Source organism: Pezoporus occidentalis, unplaced genomic scaffold, assembly GCF_034315485.1.
Source record: "Pezoporus occidentalis ecotype Australia unplaced genomic scaffold, CSIRO_AGI_Poc_V1 ctg68, whole genome shotgun sequence".
Classification (NCBI taxonomy): domain Eukaryota; kingdom Metazoa; phylum Chordata; class Aves; order Psittaciformes; family Psittacidae; genus Pezoporus; species Pezoporus occidentalis.
Genome location: NW_026916030.1, coordinates 4,147,715 through 4,174,263, shown reverse-complemented (window position 1 = coordinate 4,174,263; position 26,549 = coordinate 4,147,715). Strand labels below are relative to the sequence as shown.

Genomic DNA, 26,549 nt, shown 5'->3' with positions numbered 1-26,549 from the left:
CTTCTCAACAAACTGGACAAGTAGGCTGACAGACATCTCATGAAGTTTAGCCAAAGCAACTCCTTCACCCGAGACACAGACATCCCACACAACAGGCACGTTGGAGCCAACTAGAGGGAAACCAGCTCTACAGGAAAGGACCTGGGAATGCTATTGCACAACAAATTTAGCAATATGCCCTTGTGGCAAAGGTGGCCAACTACCCTGAGCTGTACTAACACGTAGATAGCTAGACGCCAAAGAGAAGGGATTCTTCACCTCTGTGCTCAAAGCCACACCCAAGTCCAATGTTCAATTGCCCAGTACCAAACACTGACACACACAAGGAAGTCCCATGAGAGGCAGAGCACAAAGCATCTGAGAGCTGAATTCAACTTTCCAGAGAGAATGGTGGGAAGGGAAAGTGGTAGTAGGCATAGGGGGGAAGCATTATCCAGAGGATACAAGCAGAAAACCATGATGAGAAGCATCCAATCCACACAACATTGCTCTTCTACCCCTTTAGCTTTACAAATGAAGTTGTAGCCTGTTACATAGCAGCTGATGATTGTTATAAACACAATTAGCAAACAGTTATTTACAGATTGTCTCTTGAAGACTTCCAAGTGAAAGTTCCCCTGGACATTTGCAAGCTAATGATACTAACCCACTAATGACAGCTCAAAACAACTGAAAACATGACATTGGTGTCGAAACTAAACCAAGCACAGCTGCTCTCACGCACATTTGTCACATATCAGTATCAGACTACAACTGCCCCCAGACGTCCCCTCATAGGAATGTTCTAATACATTACACCATCAGTACAATGCACATAGCATTTAAAAAACAGAAACTGAACTTGTGAAACTACAGTGAACACATGGGTTTTGTTTGCTTTTCTGTCCTTATGACCGTTTGGCAGACATTAGTAACTACTTGGCACTGTTTTTAGATAAGGGTTGGAAAAGATGCAGTTTCTGTACCCTTGCACCTACATAAGGAAACAATATAATTTAACTTACCCATCACGTGAAGGTCTAAAATCCACCTGGTGTCTAATTTTCATGAAGCAGCAGTTTGTTAGGAGGCTTCAAGGTCACAGAAAAAGAAAACAACTGTTATATATCATAAGTAGTTGTTCATCCATCCATCTTTCCACCCGGAAACAGCCACCTTTTCAGTTCACAGTTTCTTCAACATTAATGTGTAGCCCCTGCCTCTGTTTTAAAGCTTTCCAGCACAACTCAGCACTTATCACTTAAGGAATTCACAACAGCTGTGGGCAACAAGAGGGATCACCATTCTTAAAATCACATGTGTCAAAGCCCCAGCTGAGCAGCCATTTGGATCGGCAAAACTGCAACAGCTATGCTTAGTGTTATGATACATCACCACTTGAACAAACACTTGTTACAAGAATATAAACGGTTCTTTTTTTACAATTGAAACTGGTAGATTGTGCTCAATTATTTTCACAATTTATTAGTTTGCCTCTTACTCAACTGGGCACATAGAAATTTTGTACCCAAACAGTGACATACAAACTGCAAGAATTAAACAACATTAATACTAAGGACCATAGTGGTTATCTTTTGTACATTGGTTGAAAACTCTGCACAGCCTTTTGCATTATTTGAATCAGTTGAGAAATACTGATTTTTATTTTTCCTTAGTGAAAATAACCTCATTTTACATTTTCCAGAAGGAATACCATCTGCATTGATGCTTGGTTTCATGAAATGACTCATGGCTCTGCTATGAATTCTCATTTCCCTTAAGAAGAAATACCTCTAACAAGTGACGGCTCCAGTGCTATAGGTGGTGGGTTTGCTTACCCTGCCTTTGTGATTATAATGGGTTAGAGTGTTAATGCTCTTCATCTGGGAGATGCTGTCCCAAGCCATCTTTTAAAAGGCACCATTAAACACAGCTGTATATTGTTAACCACCAAGTCCTTCAGAGACAAATAACCAAAACTCAATTAATTCCTTCTTCAGGAAGTTTACAGTTCATGGTACAAGTTAAAACCCATGAGGATAGGAACGGGAAAAGAGAGAAAGCTGGAAATTGGTAAATTAAATTTCAAATTTCTGCATGGACACTTCCTATGGCTGGAATAATGCCCTTTCACAGTTACAGGCATACAAAAGAGCTATCCTCTCACTATGCCTCATCTCTCACATCTTAAAAGGTTGCAGTAGAGACTTTACCTGAGGAACTTAAATCATCAGTCAGCATTTGATCACTGTGGACTCTTACAAGGTACCATGCCACAGTTCAAAAATCAAATGCATTTACCTACAACACATTAAAAGGCTGTTAGTCTAAATCTCTGTAAGATTTAAACTTCATATGGAAGTGATTTCTATTTTATGATATCCTCTGCCTCCCCACGACACAGGCAGCTCTTCACGTTCCCTCCTTATAACTGAGGTTTCACTTTTGAGCTTACAGTACAGTTTGATGTAGAACCCTGTTAACATTCGTAATTAATGATGAGTTGTATCTCCACAGTGTTGTATCTCTGATGAGGGATTCTCTGGGAAGGTTTGCTTGAAGGGGCTTCCGACAGTGATAAATGAGGGCAACATCCATGGGAACATTCACACTGTTCCCATAAGCATGGAGGACAGAGTGGACAGAAGTCTGAATCACTTTTCGTGGATCAACTATCATTTTCTTGGGATTTATAACTTCTTTCCTGTCAGGCTCCCTGTGAACATGGTCTAATATGTTAACACCCGGCACAGTATTCCAGGATGAGATGTTGAACATGGGAGTGGAGACGGACTCTGGGAAGATATGGTTCTCAAAGAGGAAAACAGCAGTCCCTGGGTTCTGTTTCTGCAGGCTGCTCATCATGGTTTTCCAGTCTGGGTGCTTAAGGGGAAGAATTATTTCATCAGCATCAGTAAGAACCACAAACCTGCTCCTCTGCATATTACGGTATATACAGTCATTTAGAGCTGTGATTTGTCCATAATAGCCAATGTGTGTTCCATCATGCATGAAGTGCCATTCAGAAGAAACCTTGAGGTGGGAGTTTATTGGCCAGGGAATTATCTCTACAGTTCCTTCCTCCATATATAACCTCAAGACTTTCTCCATCAGGTGGCTGCAGTTGTTCTTATAGACCACCACTTTCTGTACCCCGAGAATCTTGTACATCTCCATGCTCTGTATAAACTGCAAGACATTGTTGTAGTGGCCAAACATGGCAGAGATGCACACAGTGAAGTCAACAGGGAAGGGCTCAGCCTTGCGGTTTTTGATCTCAAAGCTTGGCAGCTGGTCAATATTTCCAAGTGGAGACTGGTGAATGGATACATGCGTTGGGTCGCAGTTTTCAGGTTCCAAACAAACTATATCTGCTGCTCCGTAAGGGAACCCAAACCTATCTGAGTGAACATCGATTGTTGCTTTTGATACATAGATCTTTCCATCGGGCTGACAGCAGAACCAGCAGAACAGTTCTTTTACATCCTCATGGTGAACAATCCCAATCACACGAGTGACTTTGCCTCCTCTGTTGTCGAAGTATGGGGATACAATAAAAGTTCTGTTATCTGTTAATGGTGTTATTGTGCTATTGGTAATTTCCCTTCTACATTTGCTAACTTCATAAATTATTTTTGGCAGGTGAGAAGGTCTCTGTAACCTAAGATAAGAAAGTGTGATCATTGAAGTTAGAGTAACAATGCACACAGTAGCAGCAAAGTAAGATTTTCTCCCACCACACAACATTCTGAATGTAACTAAATGTGGATGCACATTTCTTTGTCCTTGCACTTTATGCTGCCGCATCTGTAGAAAAGAAAATAGGTAGCATGAGATCAGACAGACTTGTGATCATTGCTCAAGAACTTCACAAACAAGATGTGGGGCAAATCTCTAGCATTGTGCACTGACTTCATCAGAGACCCAGCTACTGGGCTTTCATGAAAATCAATCCCAGAACACACCTTCAGTGGGTTGCACCACAGTGTATGCAACACTGAATGCCTCTCTATGTCGATGTGCGGAATGGTTTCTGTACGTGGAGGAGTCTGTGAAAGAGTATGACTCAGGTCTGTATACAGGAGAACAAGGAGGCATTATTCATTATATTCTATAATGCACATTTTAGAATATCCAGTTAAACAATTAGACAGTAATGTTTAAACAGAAGAAAAGCTTTCTCCCTTCCCCTCCCTCCCCATGGTGTAAATGTAAATTATACAGGAAAAAAAAACCTGAACAGACTTCTCACAGAAAAGTTAGGGGCAGACACAAAAATTAAATGTATACAGAATTAGCTGAGTTCCTTAAAAACAAAGTAACTGGGGATTGCACATGACAGTCCAGATACAATTGCTAATGCATAAATTCCCTAACTTGCAGCTCACCACAGATGAGCCAGTATATACAGAGCAAGGTGAATTCATACAATTCAGCAGGAGACAGGTGAAACCTATACAGGTGTAAGACTTCTTAGTTATTAGCTCTACCCTACTCCGCACTGTACAAGGCAGGAATATGTCACCTCATATTGTGCTTGCTAGAAATCTGGGCCTCCTCACACTGCACTAGTGCTGGCTCAGATCCTGGCATGGCTTGAGGGTCAGGTGCTAAACTCTTGCTGCTGCAGGAACCCAAGTACTGGATGCCTCCCAGAAACTGGCCAAAGCATTTAGGGACACTCATGCTGCCAAGCTTTGATGCCTGACAGGGAGCTCTTGGCAATTTCAAGCAGTCACTTGTGTAAATGAGGCCCAAATTGAAGTTTCCCCATCAAATTAATCTTTAGGCATCCAGATATGATCCATTAGGTGACAGCAAGTCTCTTCAAAGGCCTGCTTGTACCACAGAGATTCTTGCAAGAAGAATGCCCCAGATTAATCAGATGCATGTTAGATCAGAAAACTGGACGGGTAGAAAAGAGTAGCCCAGACAGCCAGCAAGAAATGTAGGGTAGGATGCCAAGACGCCATAAACTGATTTGACTGCACAAGATGAAGGAAATGTTTCTAATAGACATATCACTACTGTGTAATGCCAGCTCCTGAGAAGAAAATAAATCATACCATTAAAAGGCCCAGATTTCTAGGTTTACATTTTACAGCTAGAACAGGTAGTAATGTCATAGGTGAGGCAGGTACTGGAAGTTTCACATATTTCTTGTCCTTTCCCTTCTCAAAACTTAATAAAATCACTTGCTTAAATACTTATTAATCTAAGCATCTTCAGGGAGCATGCACATGATAAATAATGTCTAACAATGTTTTTTCCAAAGCATATTAGTCTATTCTAAAATAATAACTAAATCTGATCCCCCCCCATTTCACACATTGTGTAAAGCTCTTTTAAGAGCCTCTGTCTCAACACAGTTTTGCGATGGAACAGGAAACTAGCATTTTCAAAGACAGGTAGAAAACTAGAAATAACCTCAACCAATAGTTATGATCCAGATATCGTACTTGGCAGCTTCATAACTTTGGAGGTACCTGAATTCCTTGGCAACTTCACTACTTGGGTTGAAAAGTTCTCCTGGGGTCTCGTGTTCTGCTTAAACACAGTTTTTTCCAACCAGTAAAACCTTCCTTTTGAAGACAGCAATCTAGCTTCTGAATCTCAACTGAATTTAGGCAAAAAACCAACAGTTCATGCCTTCAGAAAACTGTGCAGTATTCTCACAACTGCTCTTTCCTGAAAAAGTAAGAACTATTGTCATAACGTACTTGCTAAAATGCCTCATTTGCCAAAGCTGATGCGATTTATAGCAGGCTTTCCCAGCCACCAAGCAATTGCTTTACACCAGAAATCTCACTACATCACACTAGCCACAAAGCAGAGCTGCCAGCACTGACTCATCTAAAGTATCCCCCCAATAAGTCCTTAAAATTTAGAGCAGAACTGCAGATACAGGGTAAGAGCCTGACATTGTCACACAACTTTCTGCTTGAGATCTGTGACTGAGAACAACTTCAATTTTCTAAGTCCTTTCATTAAACACAAATGGTTTCATTAAACAAAATGTTTCCCCTGAACATTCTCATTCCCACCATTCTTACAGCACAGAGTAGGTCATATTCAACATTTGTATCTCGGTCTTACCTATTTATGATTTAAAATACTGTTCAGTCTTGTAAATAGTTTTTACTAGAGAATTATCATTCATTATCAACATTAAATAATACAATTTCATTTATTACCTGTTGTTTCTTCTGCTTTTGCTAGCTATAAATAACAAACAATTAAAATTATATCTTTTCAACAGTGTTTTGAGCAGCGAACATCAGAATGGAAAAAGTACCTTTTAAAGCAGATAGACGAGTGAAGCTCTGTTCAGTCCTCCATTTATTTTTTGCTAAGGTATGATCTATAGATTGTTTATTGTAACCAGGCAAAAACTTCAATGTTTTTAAGAGAAACTCCAAGAGTCATTCAATTCAGAAGAACACTGAAGCAAAAACTGCTGGTACGATACCTTGCCAATACATTTCATTTCCATGCTTGGTGTTCTTTAATATCAGTAACAGCTGCCACACCTACCGGGAAAACAAGTTTTCCTTCTCTTGTGTAAAGCACAGTTGCCTCCCATTAACTTATAAATTACAAACTTGAGTGTGGGGTTGTTGAAGCAAATCAAACCAAGCACTTGGGGGACTTTTTTTCAGGCTACTTAATCTTCTGGGATTGAATGCTGCGTGTTGACATAGCCACAGTTCACACACATACTTCAAGAGAACTAGAAAAATGTACTATATATCAGTGCTTCTTGGGCAATCATTTCTTTAGTAACATCCTACAGGCCTAATTAAAATAGGTAGATACAGATGAGTAAGTATGAGAGATATCTGAAACAACAGAAGATTCTAGAAGCAGAAAGAGCAAAATACAGAACTCAAGACACAGCAGAACACAGAATCTTAAAGAAGCATGTAATTATTTGAGTGACATTAATGGTTTTCCCAACATGTGACGCATGAATTTTGTCCCTTGAAATTAACAGCACAGATGTGTAGTCAGATATAAAGTCAGATTAATTAGGAACATTACATTTGTGTTTCCTCACTATGGAGAGTACTTGGCAAGTTTTAACTTCAAAAAATATGTTTCCAGCATCTTTAGAAGGGTTTATTTTATAATGAGAATAACAACTATAATTCATTCTGGTTTTGCGTCTTTTAATCCCAATTACTATTCAGACAGAACATGATCTAAATTACAGAGCTTTGTTTTAACAGTCAATTTAGCTAATGGCATCAGCGGCTACCTGGCACCAGTTTGTTCTTTTTCAGTATTCCCTTTAATGGTAAAGAGCCTTTCTTCCTCCCTAGTGCCTTTACGGACTGCAGTCAGATCACCTCCTACTTTTCCATTAAATGAGACAGGCAGTTCTAATACCATTTCTTAAGAACCACTCTTTGCACAGCTGCTTCTGCGCTGTTGGCCCAGTTTCAATTAACCTCTAGCACAGGAGACCAGAAATCTCTGTTCCTTGTCCACCTGTACGTGACAGCAACAAGCCCTTATCATTACTGGAAACACGTTAGGATTATATTTTTTTGCAGATGGATCATACTGCACAGATAGATGTAATCTTGTCATCAGCCAAGGATTAACACATCTAGCCAGTCTTTCAGCTGGGTGCAGTTACACAATGTGTTTTCTTCATTGGCAAGGTCATACTAATGAAGATCTCTTGCCCCAGTTAGAATCAGAGCGTCACAGAATGGTTTGGGTTGGACAGGACTTTTAAAGATCACCAAGTTCCAGCCCCTGCTGTGGGCAGGGACACCTTTCAGTAGATCAGGTTGCTCAAATTAATCACACTTCTCATTTCTTTTGCCATAGTCCTTCTACAACCCATTCCAAAACCTTGTGTGTGACCAAGACTGTACTTACAAACTTGTATATATCTAAATCATGGGTTTTCCCCTCCCTAAACCAAGGAACCACTCATCCTTTCTTTTGCCACATTGCACCACTATGCTCATGAACATTTATTAAACACCCATTATAGGTTCTTTAATAGCCTGTGTGTCTTAGAATTTTGGAATGGAAATTATTCAGTATCACCTTCCAATTGGAGTATTGTTTTTACCTCTGCTGTGCAACTTCTATTTTCAAACTTTTGTTTCCATCATCTTCCCTTAACCATCCACAATTAGAACTGTCCTTAAGGTGGAACAAAGTGCTAATTTAGCTCAAGAGCCACTCCAAGGTCTAATCTCCCTCACATGCTCTCTGCACTGTGGCCTTCCTTTGTCATTTGCTTTCTTTGCACTGAGACAGCTGAAGACCTTCTGTGCTGCTCATTTCAGTATCTTTGCAATGCCTACACCGAGTTTGATTTTTGGTAACTCTCAGTTATCTCCCTATCTAGGGTGAGGATGGGGCACAATTCAGAGGACGTGACTGCAAAGTTTCAGTCCCTAGTATCTAGTATTAGATTCAAGAGTATACAAAGAAGAAACAGCCTAATCCTTGGTTTATCCAGGCCCTAACTAAAAAGTCACCATTAACAAATAGCCTTATTAATTTCTTATTTTTGGAAACAAGTTATTCTCTATCCTCTGGTTTATGTTTTTCACCAAAAGTAACAAACTGGTAACTAAATAAGAAATTCCAAAGACTAGCAATCATTTACCATCTTTACCTAGATTGTCTGTAGCTAATCTTTTGGAAGCTAATCTTTTTTTCAGGAACACTCTCTGAAACACCAGCGTCCTTCCTCTCTCATACAACCCAAAGTCAGATGCTATTAAGCTGAGTGCAGTATTATCCCACTTTTCCTAAAATATTTCTCCAAAAAAAGTTTAAGCTGATCCTTTCTATTCTAAACACAAGAAGGGAAGCCAGATACTGTTGCCATCTACTTAATTTGTGCCATTGGAACCGACAAACCACACGTTTTCCTGTGCAGTCATAAACTTCTCCACTATAATCCACTGTACATCCCCTAGGCAAGTTTCTGCTATTGTAAACAATCAGACATTGTGTCCTTTGAGGAGCAACTGCTCAGGCATGACGTTTAAGATTGTTCTTTCAGCTGTGTGTCTTTCACATTACACTTGTTTTAGCTGGGACACAGTTAATCTTCTTCTTATCAGGTTGTAAGGGGCTGTGTTTTAGATTTGTGACCAAATTTTGAACACATGGATGTTTGAGCTGAGGTTGAACAGTGCTTACTTACACTGTCATGGCCACCTCTGTTTCTCATACTGTTCCCTCCTCCCTTTCCCAGGCGTAAGGCAGCACAAGTCTGCAGGGGACACAGCCGGGACTGCTGAACCAGCCTAACTAAAGGCCTGTTCCAGATGCTGTGGCAGCAGTTAAAGCTGGGGGAAGAAGGAGGAAGGGAGAGATATGCAGCATTATAGCATCTGTCTTCCCAAATCATTGTTCTGTGATGGAGCCCTGCTTTCCTGGAAATGGCTAAAACCCTACCGATGGGAAGCAGTAAATTCCTTATCTTGCTTTGCTTGTCCATGCAGCTTTGCTTTACCTCTTAAATAATGTCAACCCACAAGTTGTCTCACTTTTGCCCTTCCGACGTTCTTCCCCATCCTGCTGGGGGTGGAGGACGGAGGCAGCGAGTGAACAGCTGTGTGGTGCTTCGCTGCCTACAACACAGGCTGAAACCGCTCTCGTGAGGAAGTACACATTCTTTAAATCTAAAATTAAACTCCAGGTTTGGAGGGTGAGACTTCAAAAACTTGTGTTGCGCAATTAACGTACACCTTTAACTTACCGTTAAGCATCAGTACCCAAAAACAACGCTACAGCTGAGCACCATCTGATTTGTTACTTCTGGAGTAGAAATAAGGTTCCGAGCCCGCCGAGCCTCTATTGGGAGCGATGCCGGTCACCGGATCCTGAGCAGAAGCCGCAGCCCGACACCCTCCGCGGTGCGACCACACGGATGTGCCTCATGTTCCGCTGCTCCCCGCGTCCTCCATCCTGCGGGATCGGCTGGGGGGGGACGACACTGGGGCAGCACCGCACACCAGGGCCCCCTTCACCCCATGCTTTGCCAGCCCCGCTGACCCCGCGGGCCCCTCCCCTGCCGGGGCGGGACTGCCGCTTGCGCACCGGGGCACGGCGCGCACGGTGCGGGTCACCCGGCAGCGCAGCCCTGGTGCCGGTCGCTCTCGCCGCCGTCGAGGGTTCCCCGATGCGTTTATGGGGGATGCCCCGCGCAAAACCGGGCGCTGGAACAACGCGGCGGCCGGTGCCGGCAGCGCCGTGGACCGCCCCGCATGGGATGAACAGCACAGGGAGCGCGAGTGCGCAGGGAGAGGGGAGGAGGAGGGCTCCGGTCACTCCTCCTCGCTAACTTATGTGAAATGGAAAAGCTGAAGCGAGCTCCAGATGGAAATCACTTGTGAAAAAGCAAAGGAAAATTTGACAGTTGAAGGTGATAAACCCAGTCGTTGACACCGGTACTTTTACTTTTTAGAGACAGCAATTGGTAGTTGAATCATTCCTACAACAAAATACATTCATATAAGACCCTGTATGAGGATGGGACTTTCTCTGGTGGTGGCCGTACGTTACAGACCTTTCTTCCTGTGAGTAATCAATCATCTTAAATACACAGTGCATTTATTGTTGGAGAGAACATGGCATTAAATGCCTACTGCAACACCTTTAAATTTCATTGCTGCACTTAAAGTTGCAGCAACCCAACACAGTTAAGTTTCAGAGCCAAAGATGTGTATCTCCAGAAGGATGTATCCCTGCTATGACATATGTCACACTGATGGAACAACAATGTTATCAGGCCCTTCCCAACCATGTGCAAGCATCCCCACAAAACTGGACTGAAAAGTAGTGGGCTGAGGCCTCAACCATCCTTGGATCAAATGATTTTTTCAGTTTTGAAAATCTCTTCCCTCGATACCTTGATTCAGTTCACAAATCAAAAGCATTCACCTTTGTATAGTATGTAGCAGGGATGTTCTCCTAAACCTCTGTGAGGTCTAAACTTCACGTGGAAGTGAATTTCATTTTATGATTTTCAAATGATCTCCCCTGCCTCCCCACGACACAGGCAGCTCTTCACCTTCCCTCCTTATAACTGAGGTTTCACTTTTGAGCTTACAGTACAGTTTGATGTAGAACCCTGTTAACATTCGTAATTAATGATGAGTTGTATCTCCACAGTGTTGTATCTCTGATGAGGGATTCTCTGGGAAGGTTTGCTTGAAGGGGCTTCCGACAGTGATAAATGAGGGCAACATCCATGGGAACATTCACGCTGTTCCCATAAGCATGGAGGACAGAGTGGACAGAAGTCTGAATCACTTTTCGTGGATCAACTATCATTTTCCTGGGATTGAAAACTTCTTTCCTGTCAGGCTCCCTGTGAACATGGTCTAATATGTTAACACCCGGCACAGTATTCCAGGATGAGATGTTGAACATGGGAGTGGAGACGGACTCTGGGAAGATATGGTTCTCAAAGAGGAAAACAGCAGTCCCTGGGTTCTGTTTCTGCAGGCTGCTCATCATGGTTTTCCAGTCTGGGTGCTTAAGGGGAAGAATTATTTCATCAGCATCAGTAAGAACCACAAACCTGCTCCTCTGCATATTACGGTATATACAGTCATTTAGAGCTGTGATTTGTCCATAGTAGCCAATGTCTTTTCCATCCATAGAAAAGTGCCATTTAGAAGAAACCTTGAGGTGTGAGTTTATTGGCCAGGGAATTATCTCTACAGTTCCTTCCTCCATATATAACCTCAAGACTTTCTCCATCAGGTGGCTGCAGTTGTTCTTATAGACCACCACTTTCTGTACCCCGAGAATCTTGTACATCTCCATGCTCTGTATAAACTGCAAGACATTGTTGTAGTGGCCAAACATGGCAGAGATGCACACAGTGAAGTCAACAGGGAAGGGCTCAGCCTTGCGGTTTTTGATCTCAAAGCTTGGCAGCTGGTCAATATTTCCAAGTGGAGACTGGTGAATGGATACATGCGTTGGGTCGCAGTTTTCAGGTTCCAAACAAACTATATCTGCTGCTCCGTAAGGGAACCCAAACCTATCTGAGTGAACATCGATTGTTGCTTTTGATACATAGATCTTTCCATCGGGCTGACAGCAGAACCAGCAGAACAGTTCTTTTACATCCTCATGGTGAACAATCCCAATCACACGAGTGACTTTGCCTTCTCTGTTGTCAAAGTATGGGGATATAATAAAAGTTCTGTTATCTGTTAATGGTGTTATAACACCTTGAGCAGGTTTACCCCTACAAAGCTGGCCTGCTGGACTGGCTGTTGTTGCCTGGGGGAAGATATTTCTGGCGATGTTATTCTGTAGCTGAGGATCTTTCCAGTAGGAGATTAAACCAGTTGCAAAAATAAGAATACATGTGGCAACAGCACAAATACGTTTCTTTCCACAGTGTATCATTGCTAAATTTCACGTTTTTGGAACTTCACAGGTCTTTACACTCAGTTTTCTGTTCACTTTCTGTAAAAAAAAACAAACACAAACACACACCCCCCCCCCTTCATTTTCAGTATTTGCCAAAAAGAATAAATGTTTTGTATTCAACTGCATTTTCTTAAACACAGTAGTTACTGTTTTGATACTTCAGTATGAAAGCCTGGCTTTTCATACAGGTTTGGAATGCACTCCAAACTCTATTATATTTTACTCTACATTTGAGCCCAGGGCAACAGTTTCAGCTGGTTTAGTAAATAGTAATGGTAATACAGTGTAATTTGAATCACTTTAAGGCCTGGAAGAAATTTTATGTTAGTGAAAACCCACAATTTCTATCTTTTGGTATTCCAATAAGCTTGTGAAACTGTAGAGTTATCATTCAAACTGCCTTTTCTTGTATTGTCACAGTCTCTCAGTCTCCTAATTGTCAAATCACAAAGAAAATGTTTTCAGAGCGTAGTAGGATCTTGTGTTAGTCAATGTTACCTAGGAAAAGAGGTTTGAAATGAACCTTTTCACTCGTTCAGAGGGCTGAGATTACCTTAAACGTAAACTGCTTTTGCCACTAAAGATGCTCAGACCACAGTTCTAAATCCACCGTTGTTTTCAGTACGACTCAAAGTGACTGAGGAAGGTAGAGATAATCACAGAATCCTGACAGAAACTTTTCTGGGGAGGATAATTTACTGCATAAGAGATGGGACAAATTTATGGAGTGGTGAAACGAAATAAGGCACTAATAAAGTTCCTCATCATTAATTAATCCCTGTCACTTTTATTTACAGAAATACAGTGTTCAGTTGTTTGGTTTTTTTTTGATATAGATGCTAACTGCAACAACCACGACATTGCTTTGGTGAAAAATGTTTTCCGCTGACAGTCTTACACCAGGCAGAAATACACCTCAAAGACTTCCTGTTAAATCAGGCTTGAGAAATTTACATAAAATTGCATTTTTAAGATTTAAGGAATGTTAGAAAACCAGTATTCTCTTCCTGCAATAAAGACCTAATGTTAAAATCCACCCACGGCAAGGACTGCTTTCTCACCAATACAAAAAGAGAGCAATTCCTGTAAATTCATCTGCACAGAAGTCTCCATCTTAGTTTTACATGTAAGTTACATAAGGCAGGAAGTTCACTCAAATGTTCCCTTGCATCTCATGTCTTGTATGTTAAACAATTTGTTTCAACTATGTGCAAGCAACCTTTTGATATTGTTTCTCTTCATGAATTTTGTATGCATGTGTTTCCCAATTTGGACTATGCACATTCATCCTAATAGCTTATTTTTAGACTAACAACAATGAGCAGGTTTAGCATGCCAAAAGCATTATGAAGCATTTGATCTGGAAGAAAAGTAAACTAGCATTCCTATTGGAAACCAGAGGCCTCCTAGGGCATGAATGATGACTGTGAGTAAAACTTTACAGACAGTTACTATACAGAAACAAGTAAGTCCCTTTTACATAAAGTAGCCTATAAAAACGACAGAAGCACAGAGATCTATGTACTCTCTTTAAATAATCTAGTGTTTTCTCCTCAAAGAGAGGCATGTCTGGAAACCTCCAGTGGTTCCTAACTTTCATCCATTTCTGTTTTTCACCTTGACCTGCTCAAAGGGAAGTACGCTGATTTTCCAAGAAAGGGCATCATTTCCCAAATATGAAATATGATTTTGGGTTCAGGCTTGTGCCACTTCTTTTGGAATCCACAGGCTGCAACCACTACCTGATGTCCACTGAACAAGGGACTAAAAATGCTGTTTCTGTTGTTCAAGTTCATTTAAAAAAATGCAGCAGTTCAACTATTTTCAAAGCAGTAATTTCTAAGCAGAATTACCCACTGTCATTCTGATAAAAGATTATACTTGTGAAGTTTTTAAGAGGTACTCATTGCACTGCTTTGTACTGTTCTCTGTTCAAATGAACATATCCTGGCAAAGCCTCACTTCATATAAGATAATATTCTTAATAATAATAATATTATATAAGATAATAATTAATAATATAATATTTCTTAATAATAATAAGCTGAGCAAACGACTGTGTCTGATATCACTGTGGTCTCTGTTACTAAATGAAATATTTGTGTGCTCTCAAGCAGAAAAATATATTTCCTCTTTAAAAGAGTTTAAAAATACTTCAGCGACTCTGGACCTTCTCTGCCTGTTTGGGTTAATACCACTTGCAGGACGGAGAAGAAACTGGAAGACAAATTTTTACTGCAAGGTATGTTATATCAACACAGTTCAAGACACTTACTTGCACAAAAAAATAAAAGCCTTGTTTTTAGTATCTTGTTCTTACTGAAACATTCTAAATCCGACACCCATTTTGCCTGGAATAGTTAAATAACACCTCAACATTTTTCAGTCGTTATGTAAACAATGGAGTTCATGTTTGCTATGTGCAATCTTGGTATTTCAAACACATAAAATCATGCCGTCCTTATAAGAGGAATCAAACGACAGTGCATTTACTCACAGTTTCAAGCCTCTTCATCTAGCACTTCATGCTTTCCACTGGTCCAATTCTGCTTTATGCTTCCACTGAAATGAGAGACCTTGGAACTTTGCTCATTCCCCAGCATCTGCTTCCTCTACAATTCTATTAGTACTTTTGTCAGCCTGTGGGGAAATCCCACAACTTTGTTAGCTTCCTGTATACAGCAAATCAATTTGCTTTCTGTTCTGTTATTTTCTCACATAAGCAACTTGAATTAATACACATTTCAGCCGATGTTTCTACCATGTCAGCTTCTCTATTAACTGAGAGAATGATAGATGACAATTTTGGGGCGTTTTCGGGTAAGCTTCCTCTGTTAAAATTCTTTCACTTTCTAGTGACGCAAAATCAACAGAGCAATTGTGTGCACAGTTGTTAAACAAAAAAACCCCAACCTAGTATTTCATCACATCAACCTTAAATCTACCACAGAAGGTGTCTGAAACAGTAGGTGGATGTAGAATCATAGAATTGTTCGGGTTGGAAAGGACCTTAAAGCTCACCCAGTCCCAACCCCCTGCCATGGGCAGGGACACCTTCCACTAGAGCAGCTTGCTCCAAGCCCTGTCCAACGTGGCCTTGAACACTGCCAGGGATGGGGCAGCCACAGCTTCTCTGGGCACCCTGTGCCAGCGCCTCAGCACCCTCACAGGGAAGCACTTCTTCATTATAGCCAAGCTAAATCTCCCCTCTGTCACTTTAGAGCCATTCTGCCTTGTCCTGTCACTCCGTGCCTTTGTAAAAAGTTCCTCTCCAGATGTCTGGTAAGGCCTACCTTTATGTACTGGAAGGCTGTTACGTAATTTGAGTCAACACTCGATGGGCTGGTGGGGCTGTATTAGTAACTAACACAAACAGTAACTTCAATGGAAGCAGACATGAAGAACGGAATGATTTATTTTGGGGAAAAACCTGGATTTGCCTACTTTACTAGCTGTTCAGAGAGAAAAAAACCTCTTCCTTCTTTAAATAGGAGTGCTTGCAATTTTTATTTTAAATAACTTTTATTTCTGTGCAAAGATACACATCTTCAGCTGTCTTAGATGGGAAAAGGGAAATTGCAGTGGTAGCTTGATTACAGCTGAAGTATTTTAAAGGGGAAATTCAAACTGTAGCCATTACTCAGCAGTGGTAAATCATGACTGAGGAACGATCTGGCATGGAGGGCAAGAAGGCCTAACTGTCAATTGGGTAATCTGTGTGGGAGCAGGGACCAGAAACAAAATGACTCCATCTAAGCAAAAAACTCCCTTGCCAATAAGAAAAGCTGCAGTCACTGTCACATCATGTGTGTGCCAGCACTCACAGTATCAATGCTCACACAAATGCACATCCAAACATGGCTCACGCTGTACCTTTGCAGACTCCTCATAGAACTGTTTATGGTGCTGGAATGTCCAATGCCCTGTTCATTAAATCCCTCTATAATTAAGCACAAATGTGCTTAATTCACCTCAAGGGGAACAATAAACATTCCCCAGCAATTTTTTACTCTTATTTATGTTTACTTGTTTATCTACCATCCTGTGTCAGCACAGTTATGGCAAAATAAATAGATACATATAAATCAACAGAATAAAGATGCAGTTTTCAACAACCTTAGAAGTTCTTCAACATTGCCTGGGAATAACACAACCAGAAAGAAGTGTCCACTCCAGCTTCTGTTTAAAGCGTAGCTGCTTGTGTAACGTGGTTGTGCCCTTTAGGTAACACTGCCATGCAATTGCAGTGGCAATGTTAACAAGTCTTTACACACATGGTCTTTTTTTCAAGTAAAACAAGGTAACAACAAGTAAGCTAGCTTCAGGAATCCATCAGTAACTTTGATACTAAGCAAAACTGTTTATGACATGACTAATAGCCATTTCCCTTTGCCACAGTTCAGTATTAGAAATTCTGATCCCTTTGGAGCCTATTTTGTCAGCAGAACCACTAAGACAACATTTTCAAACATGTATATTGTTAAATTTCCTTGAATTCTAAAACATATTATTATTATTTATCAAGTCCTTACAGGAACTATTTGCAAAAGGAGTCTGAATTTCTGCTTGCCTTCCACTTCAGAAGTCAGCTCGGGGGCAAGGGAGGGGAAGAAGTAACCAGAACATCACTTTGCTGACTTGCTTATCACTTCTCGTAACACTCATCATACTGACGTGAGCTGACACATGGAAGAACAACTCCTGCTTCACTCTTCTCAGAAAGCAGATGGAGAGCTCTGACCTCAGTCATACCTTTCATTACAAAAGCTTCTCAAAGGCTGAAGAAGACTGACAGTAACTTATGCTATTATTATAACTGCAGGGAGTGTTATAAAAGTGCCATTTCATGATTTGCCTAGTTAGTGCTTCTGAGAGAGAAGGCTGTACGCACTACTCAGTGCACATTACTCAAAGTGCAGTACACACTACTCAATACTCAGTGGGGCTGAGGCTGTCATTCTGGTCCCAGAGACTGTTCAGGTGCTAGATACACAGACTGGAACAGGGCAGTTTTAAGTGGCCTATGTATGTGAGTTCATGGAACCGATCTGCTAATTCCTGGGAAAAGTGGTGGACTTACAGTGTGTAGTTAACAGTGCAGTCAAATCTCCCCTGAATTCAGCCTGTTAATGCTCAGCAGTACAAGCAATAAATGTCAGTATGAAATGATCATGATCTATGAAATTCTCATTTACAGAAAGCAAAGGTTTCAAAAACACACTAATAAATAACTCCCCCCATCACTAAAAGCAAAGGTTTTAAGACCTTTAGGTAAGGTTTTGAATTTCTGTATGTTTGTTTTAAATAGTTTAGAGTGAACAGTTCTACAGCTACCTAATATTAATTATACTCTTCAGTCGACTAATACCAAAAGGGAACCTGCCCTAAAAGCACTACAGTCTTGTTTTGTTTCTCTCAAGTAGGTTCAGGTTGTGAAGCACTTGAGCAGCAACAGCTGCAGTGCACACTCAGTCACTTCTGGAGAACTTTCAGGTGAACACTTGTAGCCACCTGACTCATTTCTTGGTTTTAGTGTGAGAACTAGAAAAGTCAGTACTAAGACAATTTTAACTAGGTGTCTGCAGCTTTTCTATGCGCAAGAGAGACTCATACTAAGCAGAATTTTGTCAGTTTTGGCTGTCAACTGTGTTTTCCTAATACTCAAGTTTTATTTAAATACTCACTTCCCTATGCTAGTAATTCACATTTCCATTATTGAAAAGGAAATCAAATATTGGCACCATCTTCTCCACTCTGTTTTGTTTTATACCATCTTGCACTTAGGTTTTGTTTAATTGTAGTATAAGTTCTTTAGGTAATGACAGTGCAATTTGTAACACTTAGTGGCACACTCTTCTTTGGTGACTGCAACCAATAAGCATAAACTAAAGAGGGAAACTTGGCAGAAACAAAAGTGGAATTATCTTACGCTTGTACCGTACAAAATTACCAAGAGGAATGAAGTAGCACAGCCAGGCAGCAGCTTTGTTTTCATCTTTATGGTATTCTTTTTGGCTTTTATTCAAACAATTTTTCTTGCTAAATAACCTGTTTCAGATAGTTAAGCAACCGCTCTGTCATAGTTTTCTCTTCCTGAACTTAACAACAGCCTACTCTTTCCTCATCCTACCTTCTCTACACATCTGTTCTTGCAAAATCCACCTATGCCTCTGTGCAATTTCAGTTATGTTTCATATTTCTGCTACAAACACACATTTCTGCTTCCCTCCTCCTCATTTTTTTCCCTCTACAGAAAAGACATAAACTAGGCCTAGAATCCAGCTCAGCTGTGGATGTCTCCATGTCTCAGCATTCAATTCAGCCCATGACACAGAACGTGTCAGACCAGCAAGGGCTGGTGACTCTGAAAGCAACAAGCGTTTGGGACCGCCAGTTACTTAAAAAAAACCGACCAAAAACTAATACAAGCCCCCACCAACACCATGACAAAACAAGTTATTATTAGCAAAAAGTCCTTCACCTTTAAGACTTCACATTTACTTTCATAGAGCTGTAGCACAACACCAGAGCTGCAGCTGTTTGTGCTGGGCACTCTGGATTTTCCAAAGGGCTTGTGCTCATGCCTAGAGTCCTTTTTTAAAGGAACTGTGTCACCTTGTAGATGGAGGTGGCTCCAAACGTCTAAACTGACCTTTGACGTGCAGTTTCTTCAGTGAAATCTCCATTCTAGGTCTCCTCTCATGGTCCCTATCAGGATGTCAGGAGATTATTAAGCTGAAGGAAGAGTGGGGGTCAGCAAGAGGCGTCTCTCAGTCTGATTCGTTGTGACTTCATGCAAATCACCAACAGAAGGAAGCAGGCCACTATCAGTTGGACTTCGTACTGATGTGTCCCTCTTTCCTGGCAGAGCTTTTCTTGGTGGCTATATTAATTGTTAATTAACTAGAGAGAGAGCAGAATGTTAGAACATGTTAAAAACCATCCTGAAATACGCTGACAAGTTTCTGTGGAAACAGAAAGTTCACTGAGCATTTCTATTTATTCTGCACGGTGAAAGGTAAGAGAGAAACAGTGAACTTCAGAGACAGGTAAGAAGGGAGACTAAAGGGTCCACTCAGACAGAAAGGCCTCACCTGGCCCATTTACCTTAAAGCAAAAGTGAAGTAGCTCATGAGAAATAATAAAAGGCCATGCACCTCCCCCTTCGGGCCCTTTCTTCTCTTCCCCTTTACTCAGTTCCGCAAATTTAGAAAAGCTTTAGACTCACCACTTGGTGATCTCTTTAGGTCTGATAGAGCCCTGTGCTCCTCATAGTGCACTCCAAGGATAGCAGTGTGGGGTAAGCCCAAGTGTGAATTCTGCTCCCTGTCTGTGTGTGACCCACATTACCTCTCTCTTTCTGAAAATACACACAGGGGAATAAAACTTTTTAGCTCTTTATAAACTAGTTACATCTGAACTGGCATGCAAACTTCCTTATTTGTGCTGCTGTAAGACCTAGGAAGCCCTCTCTGGTTGTGGAGGGGTTCAGCACATGCAATGCTTCTGTAGAAAACAATTTATGCAAAACAATAGGTTATATTAACTCTCATATACAACATACTAGGTGCTGGGCTTCACAGAGTGATCCAAAAACATGGCTGCAAAAATGGTGTTTGTAATGGCTAAGTAACTTCTGTAACTCAGTAGCTGTGCAAACACACGCTTTTACTCTGCCACCTGCATTCACCCTTATGATCTGAAGATCGAAGTCTCCTCAGCAACCCTCTTTGAGGCTGATAAGCGAAATAGAAACTATTTCCTCCCCACTCCCAACTGTCAAAAGAATTAAAACAATTGTGCTATTAAACAATGCAGGCAGGACTAGTTGGACTTCCGAGTATGCTGTACCTGAAAGCAGCAAAGAACATCTTGTAATTGAAAAGAAAGTAAAGGGTTTTTTTGTTTGTTTTTTTTTTTTCTTTAATCTTCACCTACTCATTCCTGCACCAGCTGGCTGCCCGTCACCTTGCTTTGCATTTCCTTGCTTTTGCCCCATGACGTTACCTTCTAAAAGACAATGCATACATTCATTGTGTTTGTGTCAAACAGGTTCACATAACCAGTTTTGCATAATTGCAAGCAACGGTAACCATTTTGCTACAACCACCTTCCAATGTTTCCAGGGTTCTACAGTGTTCCTGTGTGTTCAAAAAGTCATTTTATTTAGTGCTATCAATTAATAAATCAGATGTAAAATAAGTTATCTAGCTGCTTACTTACTTTTTCTATCCTGCAGAATTGGACAGACTTCTCTCTACACGTACACTACAACAAATGGATTTGCTTTCTGACCTTGCTTACTTTTTACTTGCTTACAACATGCTTGCAAACCCAAAGCAGGGACCATCAGAAGCAAGTAATCATTTGGAACATAATCTACTCTTCCTTAAATCTGAAAAGCTGATTTCTGGCAGTAAGAGCACGGCTACAGGCAAAGGCCAGAAATAAAAAGGATACTTCCTCCAATTCATTACTATCTGCATTTTCTTATGCAGAACTGTGACGCAAAATGGGTGTTTTCATCCTTCCTAACATGCTTATCTGAGTTACTTTCACATCTGAAGTCTGCTGAGACATGTGAACTTTGACTTCTTTTTTTCTTTATGTTCCCCCTAAGCAAAGAGAATTTCAGGATTTGGTAAATAAATGCTCACAGTAGTAGATCACAGCTATGGAAATACAACCACCATCACTGATTTCAGAACAAAAATCAATGCAATTTACCAGTGCCCTCACTCACATACCCAGGACAGCCTGGCATCTAAAGTAGGAACAAACTTCTTAAAGATTTCATTTTGGTTTTTCTTCCCCAGGTTACAAATAAAAGACTTGGACATCAGGAGCATTTAATGAGCTCTTCAGTACTCATCTTTGGGTGTTTTATCACAAAAACATGTTCCCTTATAGTGAAATACTGTAATGCAGAAAGCAGTCCTTTTTTTCCCCTGTAATCTGCCATTATTATTGTTACAGAGGCAATCTGGCATATAGCGATTGTTGCCTTTCCTTCCTAATGCCTCACTTTGTTTATTTTCTATCCTGTTGTCTATGGGGAGGAAAGCAATTCCAAAGAATTTCAGCATTTAAACTGATGCTATCAGTGCAAAGAACCATTTGGTAGATCTAAGAGACACTTAACTGATGCTTCCCTTATAAAATATTTACAGTGAAACACTGGACATGACCCTGGAAAAAAAACTGTACAGATCCAAGTGATTTCCAGCACTACAAAGCAATTAAAAAAAAACCTCAAACCACTCTTCCTGTTTCTGGAGGATAACAGGAAAAGGAGTCCATTTCAGGAAGGGGATATGTGCTTTCTTTTTCAGCTCTAAAAGTACCTATTTTGTATGAGCTGATTTTGGTCTTGCCTTCATAGTAGGTTACAATTTGTCTCTCAAGCAACTGCTCATGAAATTATGTTTCTGCAGAAAAATTAAAGCACCTTCTTTGCCAGTCATAACATGGATCTTATTTGCCTTGAATGGGGAATTACAGCATGGTTTGGGTTGAAGGGACCTGAAAGCCCAACCAGTTCCAACCCCCTGCCAATGGGCAGGAACACCTTCCACTAGGGCAGGTTGCTCCGAGCCGCGTCCAACCAGGCCCTGAACACTGCCAGGGATGGAGCAACCCGCTCCAATGTTTCATCAAACAAAAATACATTTCTTAGGAAAAGAGCAGGATAGGTTTGTCTCCACTTCTTTGGACTTTACAAATCCCACTTTTAAAAAAAAGGCAAATTTGGAAGTTTTTTCAATTTTCTGTTACAAATTTGGATTCTGTTGTATTTATACTATTAAATGGCTACACATTGTGCACTATAAAGTCTCTTCAACTCTATTACCATTGATTCACAAATAAAACATGCTTGCTGCCTTTAAGCCCACATGTTCCTTCTATACCTTTACTAGTCTTTTTCAGAACATTTTATTGTTAACAGCATATACAGTCTGCACATTTTTCAGCTTACAACCAAATGCAATTTGTTGCTGAAGTAAACAAACTTTTTCTTCTTTTTTTTTACATTATTTAATTAGTGAAACAATCATTATCAATGTAACAAACTGAAAAATACAGCAACTCGATACAAGACTGAGGTAACAAAATACTTTGCCAAAAACCTAGATTCCAACACCAGGGTTATAATGGGTGAGACAGTTCACAAGGGTTAAAGAAAGAGTCCTTACACAAATGGCATGCAGTGGACTGCTGGAAAATACAGCCAAAAATAGTGCAACAGTTTTCACACAAAACAAACCCAAATGTTGAAATCGGTTTACACTGTAATGTGACAAGTAAGTTGCCATTTGAAAACTACTTTATTTGCCTCATTTTAGTGCTATTTAGAAAAACATACATTTTGGCACTGAATGACATCAAAATTGCACATTAATAAATTAATAATATTGCCTACGTACATTTTCCATCTTCACAATTCCGACAATGTTTATTTGTATCCAACTGTTGCAGTTATTCTCTTGGATGCATGAGAACTTGTATGGTCTGTGATATTTTTGTGAAAATGCTGTATCAATCAGGACTAATATGTAATAATTTGTATTTCAATAGCAGCTTTTAATTCACATTAAAAGTACCAGATGAGAGCAAATAGTACCAAATGACAGCATAAAAACTCAAATCAGCAGCTACAAACTGCTTAATACTCAAAAACCCACTTAAAATTGTTTTTAAGGTATTTAAGTAATATCCTTATACTGCCATAATGCTGATTTTTTTGTCATATTGTGCAGCAATTTCACAGTTGTGCTATACTGAAAAGATGTTTACCTGACTATTGTGTAAAACTATTAACTGCTATGTTCATCTTTATTCTATACAACATTTTTACATTCAAATAATAGTGTGATGGAGTTAAAGGGGGGTTTTTGGACATATCTCCAAATTCCAAGGTTTTGAGTAGGATTTGAGTTTGAGGCTTGAGCAGGATTGAAGGTTTTAATTTCTCCACAGGTCCAGCTTCTGTCAGTGACAGATGACTGGGTATAAGAATCATTCATAAATACTGCCTTTCATTCATGCCACACACTTCTGGGGCCCATGGTGGTTTCTGGCAAAGATGCCTCCTTTCTAGCTGGGAATTTGTTTTACAACCAATTGCAAATGGACCTTTTTGTAACTTCTCCAACAGGCTCTATGTACGGCTTGTGATTTTGAGTAAAAGTGTGGTTTTGAATGCTAGCACACTCTACCTCTTGTACACAGAATAACATGTAACACTTTAGAGACCCTTAAATTCTAGAAGCAATTAAATTCTGAGTGTGTACAGGCTCATTTATTGCTACTGAATCAGTCAGCAGCTATTCTTCTTTCCAAGAAAGACTTGTTAAACATAACTGAAAGTTGTTACAGCATCCATTAGTTTATCTCATTTGCAAGATGCCAGAAAACGTGTCACTTCCACTACATCACATTAGAAATGAGTATTTACATGCTTCCTTTAAATTTAGCTTATATCTAAGACAGATCGGGTGGCTATCTTTTAAGAGGAAAGGGCTACTAATAAAGTAACTTTAAAAAAAACCCTCTTACCTTAACCAGTTGTGTTTTAGGCAGTGTGTCATCATTTTGGTCACTGTTCTGCACATGGTTCAAGCCCTAATGCTAGCAACACACAATACACATGGTCATAGGAGGCACATTCACTAAAATGACAGTTCACTTACTATTTGCATCCTCATGAATAACCTCACTGGTAACTAATCACAAAAGTCCACAGGTGCAGAATAATATTGTATCATAGTCTAAAAGTATGAAGTAATTTACTGGTGACAGGATTTTACCACATTCGAAAGCTTCTACACTGTCTCTAATGGCAATAGACCCTCTGTGCCTGCAGATATCGGTGTTTTTTCCTAGTTCAAAGTTGTCTTAATCTAGCAAAAAAAGGAGAAAAAAGTATGAATATATTTTGCATTACCACTCTTCACACAAATCCTGAGCTATCAAAGAAACTCTGTCAGCTTTACATATACTTCGACATGTCCCAGGATCGAAATGCAGTTGTCAGGAACTCATTTTCTTGAAAAGCTGGTATGTATTAGGCTTCATTCTCAGGATTGCAACATGGACACTTAAAATACCACAAAAGTTAAAGCTGCCCTACATTTAAAAATACAGTTTGTTTTGTTGTTGTTAGAGAAGTTCCAAAACCAAAATTTAGAAAATCATTCCAGTCCATGGAATAAATACCCCCAGTGCCAGGGAGCTTGTTCTAACAGAGGCTCTGCTCAATTAAACTGACTTCCATATTTTTATGGTTTGTAAGCTAGAGGTTGGCTTGCAAATTTCTCCTCTGTGCAACCTTAGGAAACTCAAAAGAGGTTTTCTGGTGAGTGATAAAGTCTGGATACTGATGCTTTATGGCCCAAGAGTTTCAAACTGAAAAAGTGCTCAACTTAGCATGGGAACAGAGAAAAACTCTGACCATAGGAGTGCCAGGGCACAGCAGAGATACAGCTACAGATGCAGACACTTCTTTCAGAGAAGGCGGCTCAGGTACATTCTTTTTTGATGGGTTTGTTGTTTTTTTTTTGGTGTATTTTGTTCTGTTTTGTTCTCTGGACACTGGTTTGGGGGCTTCCGTTAGTTTTCCCTACCTTTTATTGCCATCCTGATTTTGTAATAGCAGTACCATGTGCCAGTACTATATGTCATAGAGGTGCATCATGTACTGGAATCGAGTGGAGCCGAGTCATCCACAGAAAGACAGAACAGAAACGATGATATGGAATCATTCTGAGAAGCCATGGCCATGTGATACATAACATCTCATTACCTGCTTCCCTGTACCAAGGGGCTTAAGATGAACAACATTCAGACTGAAGAAAAAACCCCAAACTTGTAAGCAGCTATGCCACTAGGAAGAGAATGAAAAACAACCTGCAGCATAACAAATTTAAACTGCCTTAAATCCACTGTCAGGGCATTCCTGAGTAACATAACTGAATGGAAAGAAAACCAACTGTCCTGTGCCAAAATACATGTTTTCCCAAATAGCTCAAATGTGAACAGCAGAATTGTCCAGAGATTTGATACAAAATCTGAGGCAGCCACATTGCCAAGCAGCTCAGTGCACTTAGATTATAAAAACGTTGTTCCACCATTTTCTATTCTAATTGACACTTTACAGCAAGTTAACACTGTCAATCATTCTGTGCATTAGAAAGAATTGAAACCCAACATGGGCCAAATATTTTTCAGTCACACAAAGCAGCTTAACAATAAAAAGAACTGTTTAAAAAAGAATAGGCAGAAGACATATGTTCAGTTTGTGGTCAGACATCAGTTCATGGCAGTCTCTGACCACAAGATGTTGAGGGCTCTAGCATCCTGCAGGAGTCAGGATTAATCTTCTGTCCATCTAACTTGTCAGCTTTCACTCAGTGCATGAGACTGTATCAGGTCCTAAGGACAACATTCACTTTCTGCTTTTAAAAGCTGTCTCAGAATCACTTTCAAGTTACATAGGAAAGTGCTGTAATATTTGTGGCTGGCTCCTGTCAGGAAAATCATTCTCCTCTTCCTCCTTAGAGAACAACAGCCCGTTTCTTCAGTTTGGCACTTGAAGTCGCACCAGGTAGGAGAGCAAATTATTCAAATGACATTAGATTAAGAGGTACCTGAAAAAGAATGCGAATTATTCAGCAGTATAATGCTCCTGAGGCTTGGGAAACCTTAAGGTTACAAAATAAAGTTGGCCAATCATTTCTTACCCAATGTGAAAAATGTAATCAGTGCACAGCAGGCCCAAAAGAGGGCTAACCCCACAACTGAAAGATAAAGACTCAAATGATTTTTCTATTCATGGACCAAATCTGACAGAAGTATTCTAGAAAATCAGCAGTATGTGTGTGAGGGATGTGTGTGTGTGTTTTAAGAAGTTTCTTGAGCTGCGTCCTGTTTTAGGTTCTATATGGATCAGCATCCTATTAATATAAACGTTTGGAAATCCTTTTAAGAATGAACATTTTCCTCAAGAGAAGAATGAGGCTGCTATATAAAGAACAAACATGGTGTTCTATAGGGCACTCTCTTCAATGGCACTTACAGACCCAGGCACTGCAGTGAATGCTAGCATGCTTTCTTTGTCCATGAGAAAGTCCCTTCTGAAG

General features: G+C 40.2%; 3 protein-coding genes and 1 long non-coding RNA gene across 20 annotated transcripts in view; all 4 read right to left on the bottom strand.

Moving 5' to 3' along the window:
- Window positions 1-1,444: 1,444 nt before the first annotated feature.
- Window positions 1,445-9,932, bottom strand: LOC134175384 (uncharacterized). 8 transcript variants are annotated; one of them, XM_062641292.1, is made up of 3 exons: window positions 9,719-9,932; window positions 6,449-6,509; window positions 1,445-3,786 (listed from the first exon to the last, which is right to left on the bottom strand). In XM_062641292.1, exons 2-3 carry the CDS (start codon window positions 6,470-6,472, stop codon window positions 2,431-2,433), a joined length of 1,380 nt encoding a protein of 459 aa, XP_062497276.1. In that variant the 5' UTR covers window positions 6,473-6,509; window positions 9,719-9,932; the 3' UTR covers window positions 1,445-2,430. The 8 variants fall into 8 exon arrangements, with proteins under 8 accessions (XP_062497276.1, XP_062497280.1, XP_062497277.1 ...); XM_062641296.1 differs by lacking the exon at window positions 6,449-6,509 and adding an exon at window positions 5,466-5,667 and having other exon boundaries at window positions 9,719-9,930; XM_062641293.1 differs by lacking the exon at window positions 9,719-9,932 and adding an exon at window positions 5,466-5,667 and having other exon boundaries at window positions 6,275-7,506.
- Window positions 9,933-10,396: 464 nt separating this feature from the next.
- On the bottom strand, window positions 10,397-12,472 carry LOC134175330 (uncharacterized). Its single transcript, XM_062641131.1, has one exon. It carries the CDS (start codon window positions 12,385-12,387, stop codon window positions 11,068-11,070), a length of 1,320 nt encoding a protein of 439 aa, XP_062497115.1. The 5' UTR covers window positions 12,388-12,472; the 3' UTR covers window positions 10,397-11,067.
- A 333-nt stretch (window positions 12,473-12,805) lies between these two features.
- LOC134175331 (uncharacterized) lies at window positions 12,806-23,828 on the bottom strand. Of its 3 annotated transcripts, XR_009968976.1 has the most exons (4): window positions 19,640-23,828; window positions 19,064-19,314; window positions 14,909-15,051; window positions 12,806-12,909 (listed from the first exon to the last, which is right to left on the bottom strand). It is a non-coding gene; the product is annotated as an uncharacterized LOC134175331 (long non-coding RNA). The 3 variants fall into 3 exon arrangements; XR_009968975.1 differs by lacking the exon at window positions 19,640-23,828 and having other exon boundaries at window positions 19,064-19,507; XR_009968977.1 differs by lacking the exons at window positions 12,806-12,909; window positions 19,640-23,828 and adding an exon at window positions 12,923-13,109 and having other exon boundaries at window positions 19,064-19,510.
- A 6-nt stretch (window positions 23,829-23,834) lies between these two features.
- The window catches only part of RALGPS1 (Ral GEF with PH domain and SH3 binding motif 1), a 75,316-nt gene continuing 72,601 nt past the window's right edge, over window positions 23,835-26,549 (bottom strand). For all 8 annotated transcript variants that reach the window (XM_062641128.1, XM_062641123.1, XM_062641121.1 and 5 more), the window contains one exon: window positions 23,835-26,057. In XM_062641128.1, coding sequence (XP_062497112.1) covers window positions 26,028-26,057 — 30 coding nt within the window. In that variant the 3' untranslated portion in view covers window positions 23,835-26,027. The remainder of the gene's footprint in view (window positions 26,058-26,549) is intronic.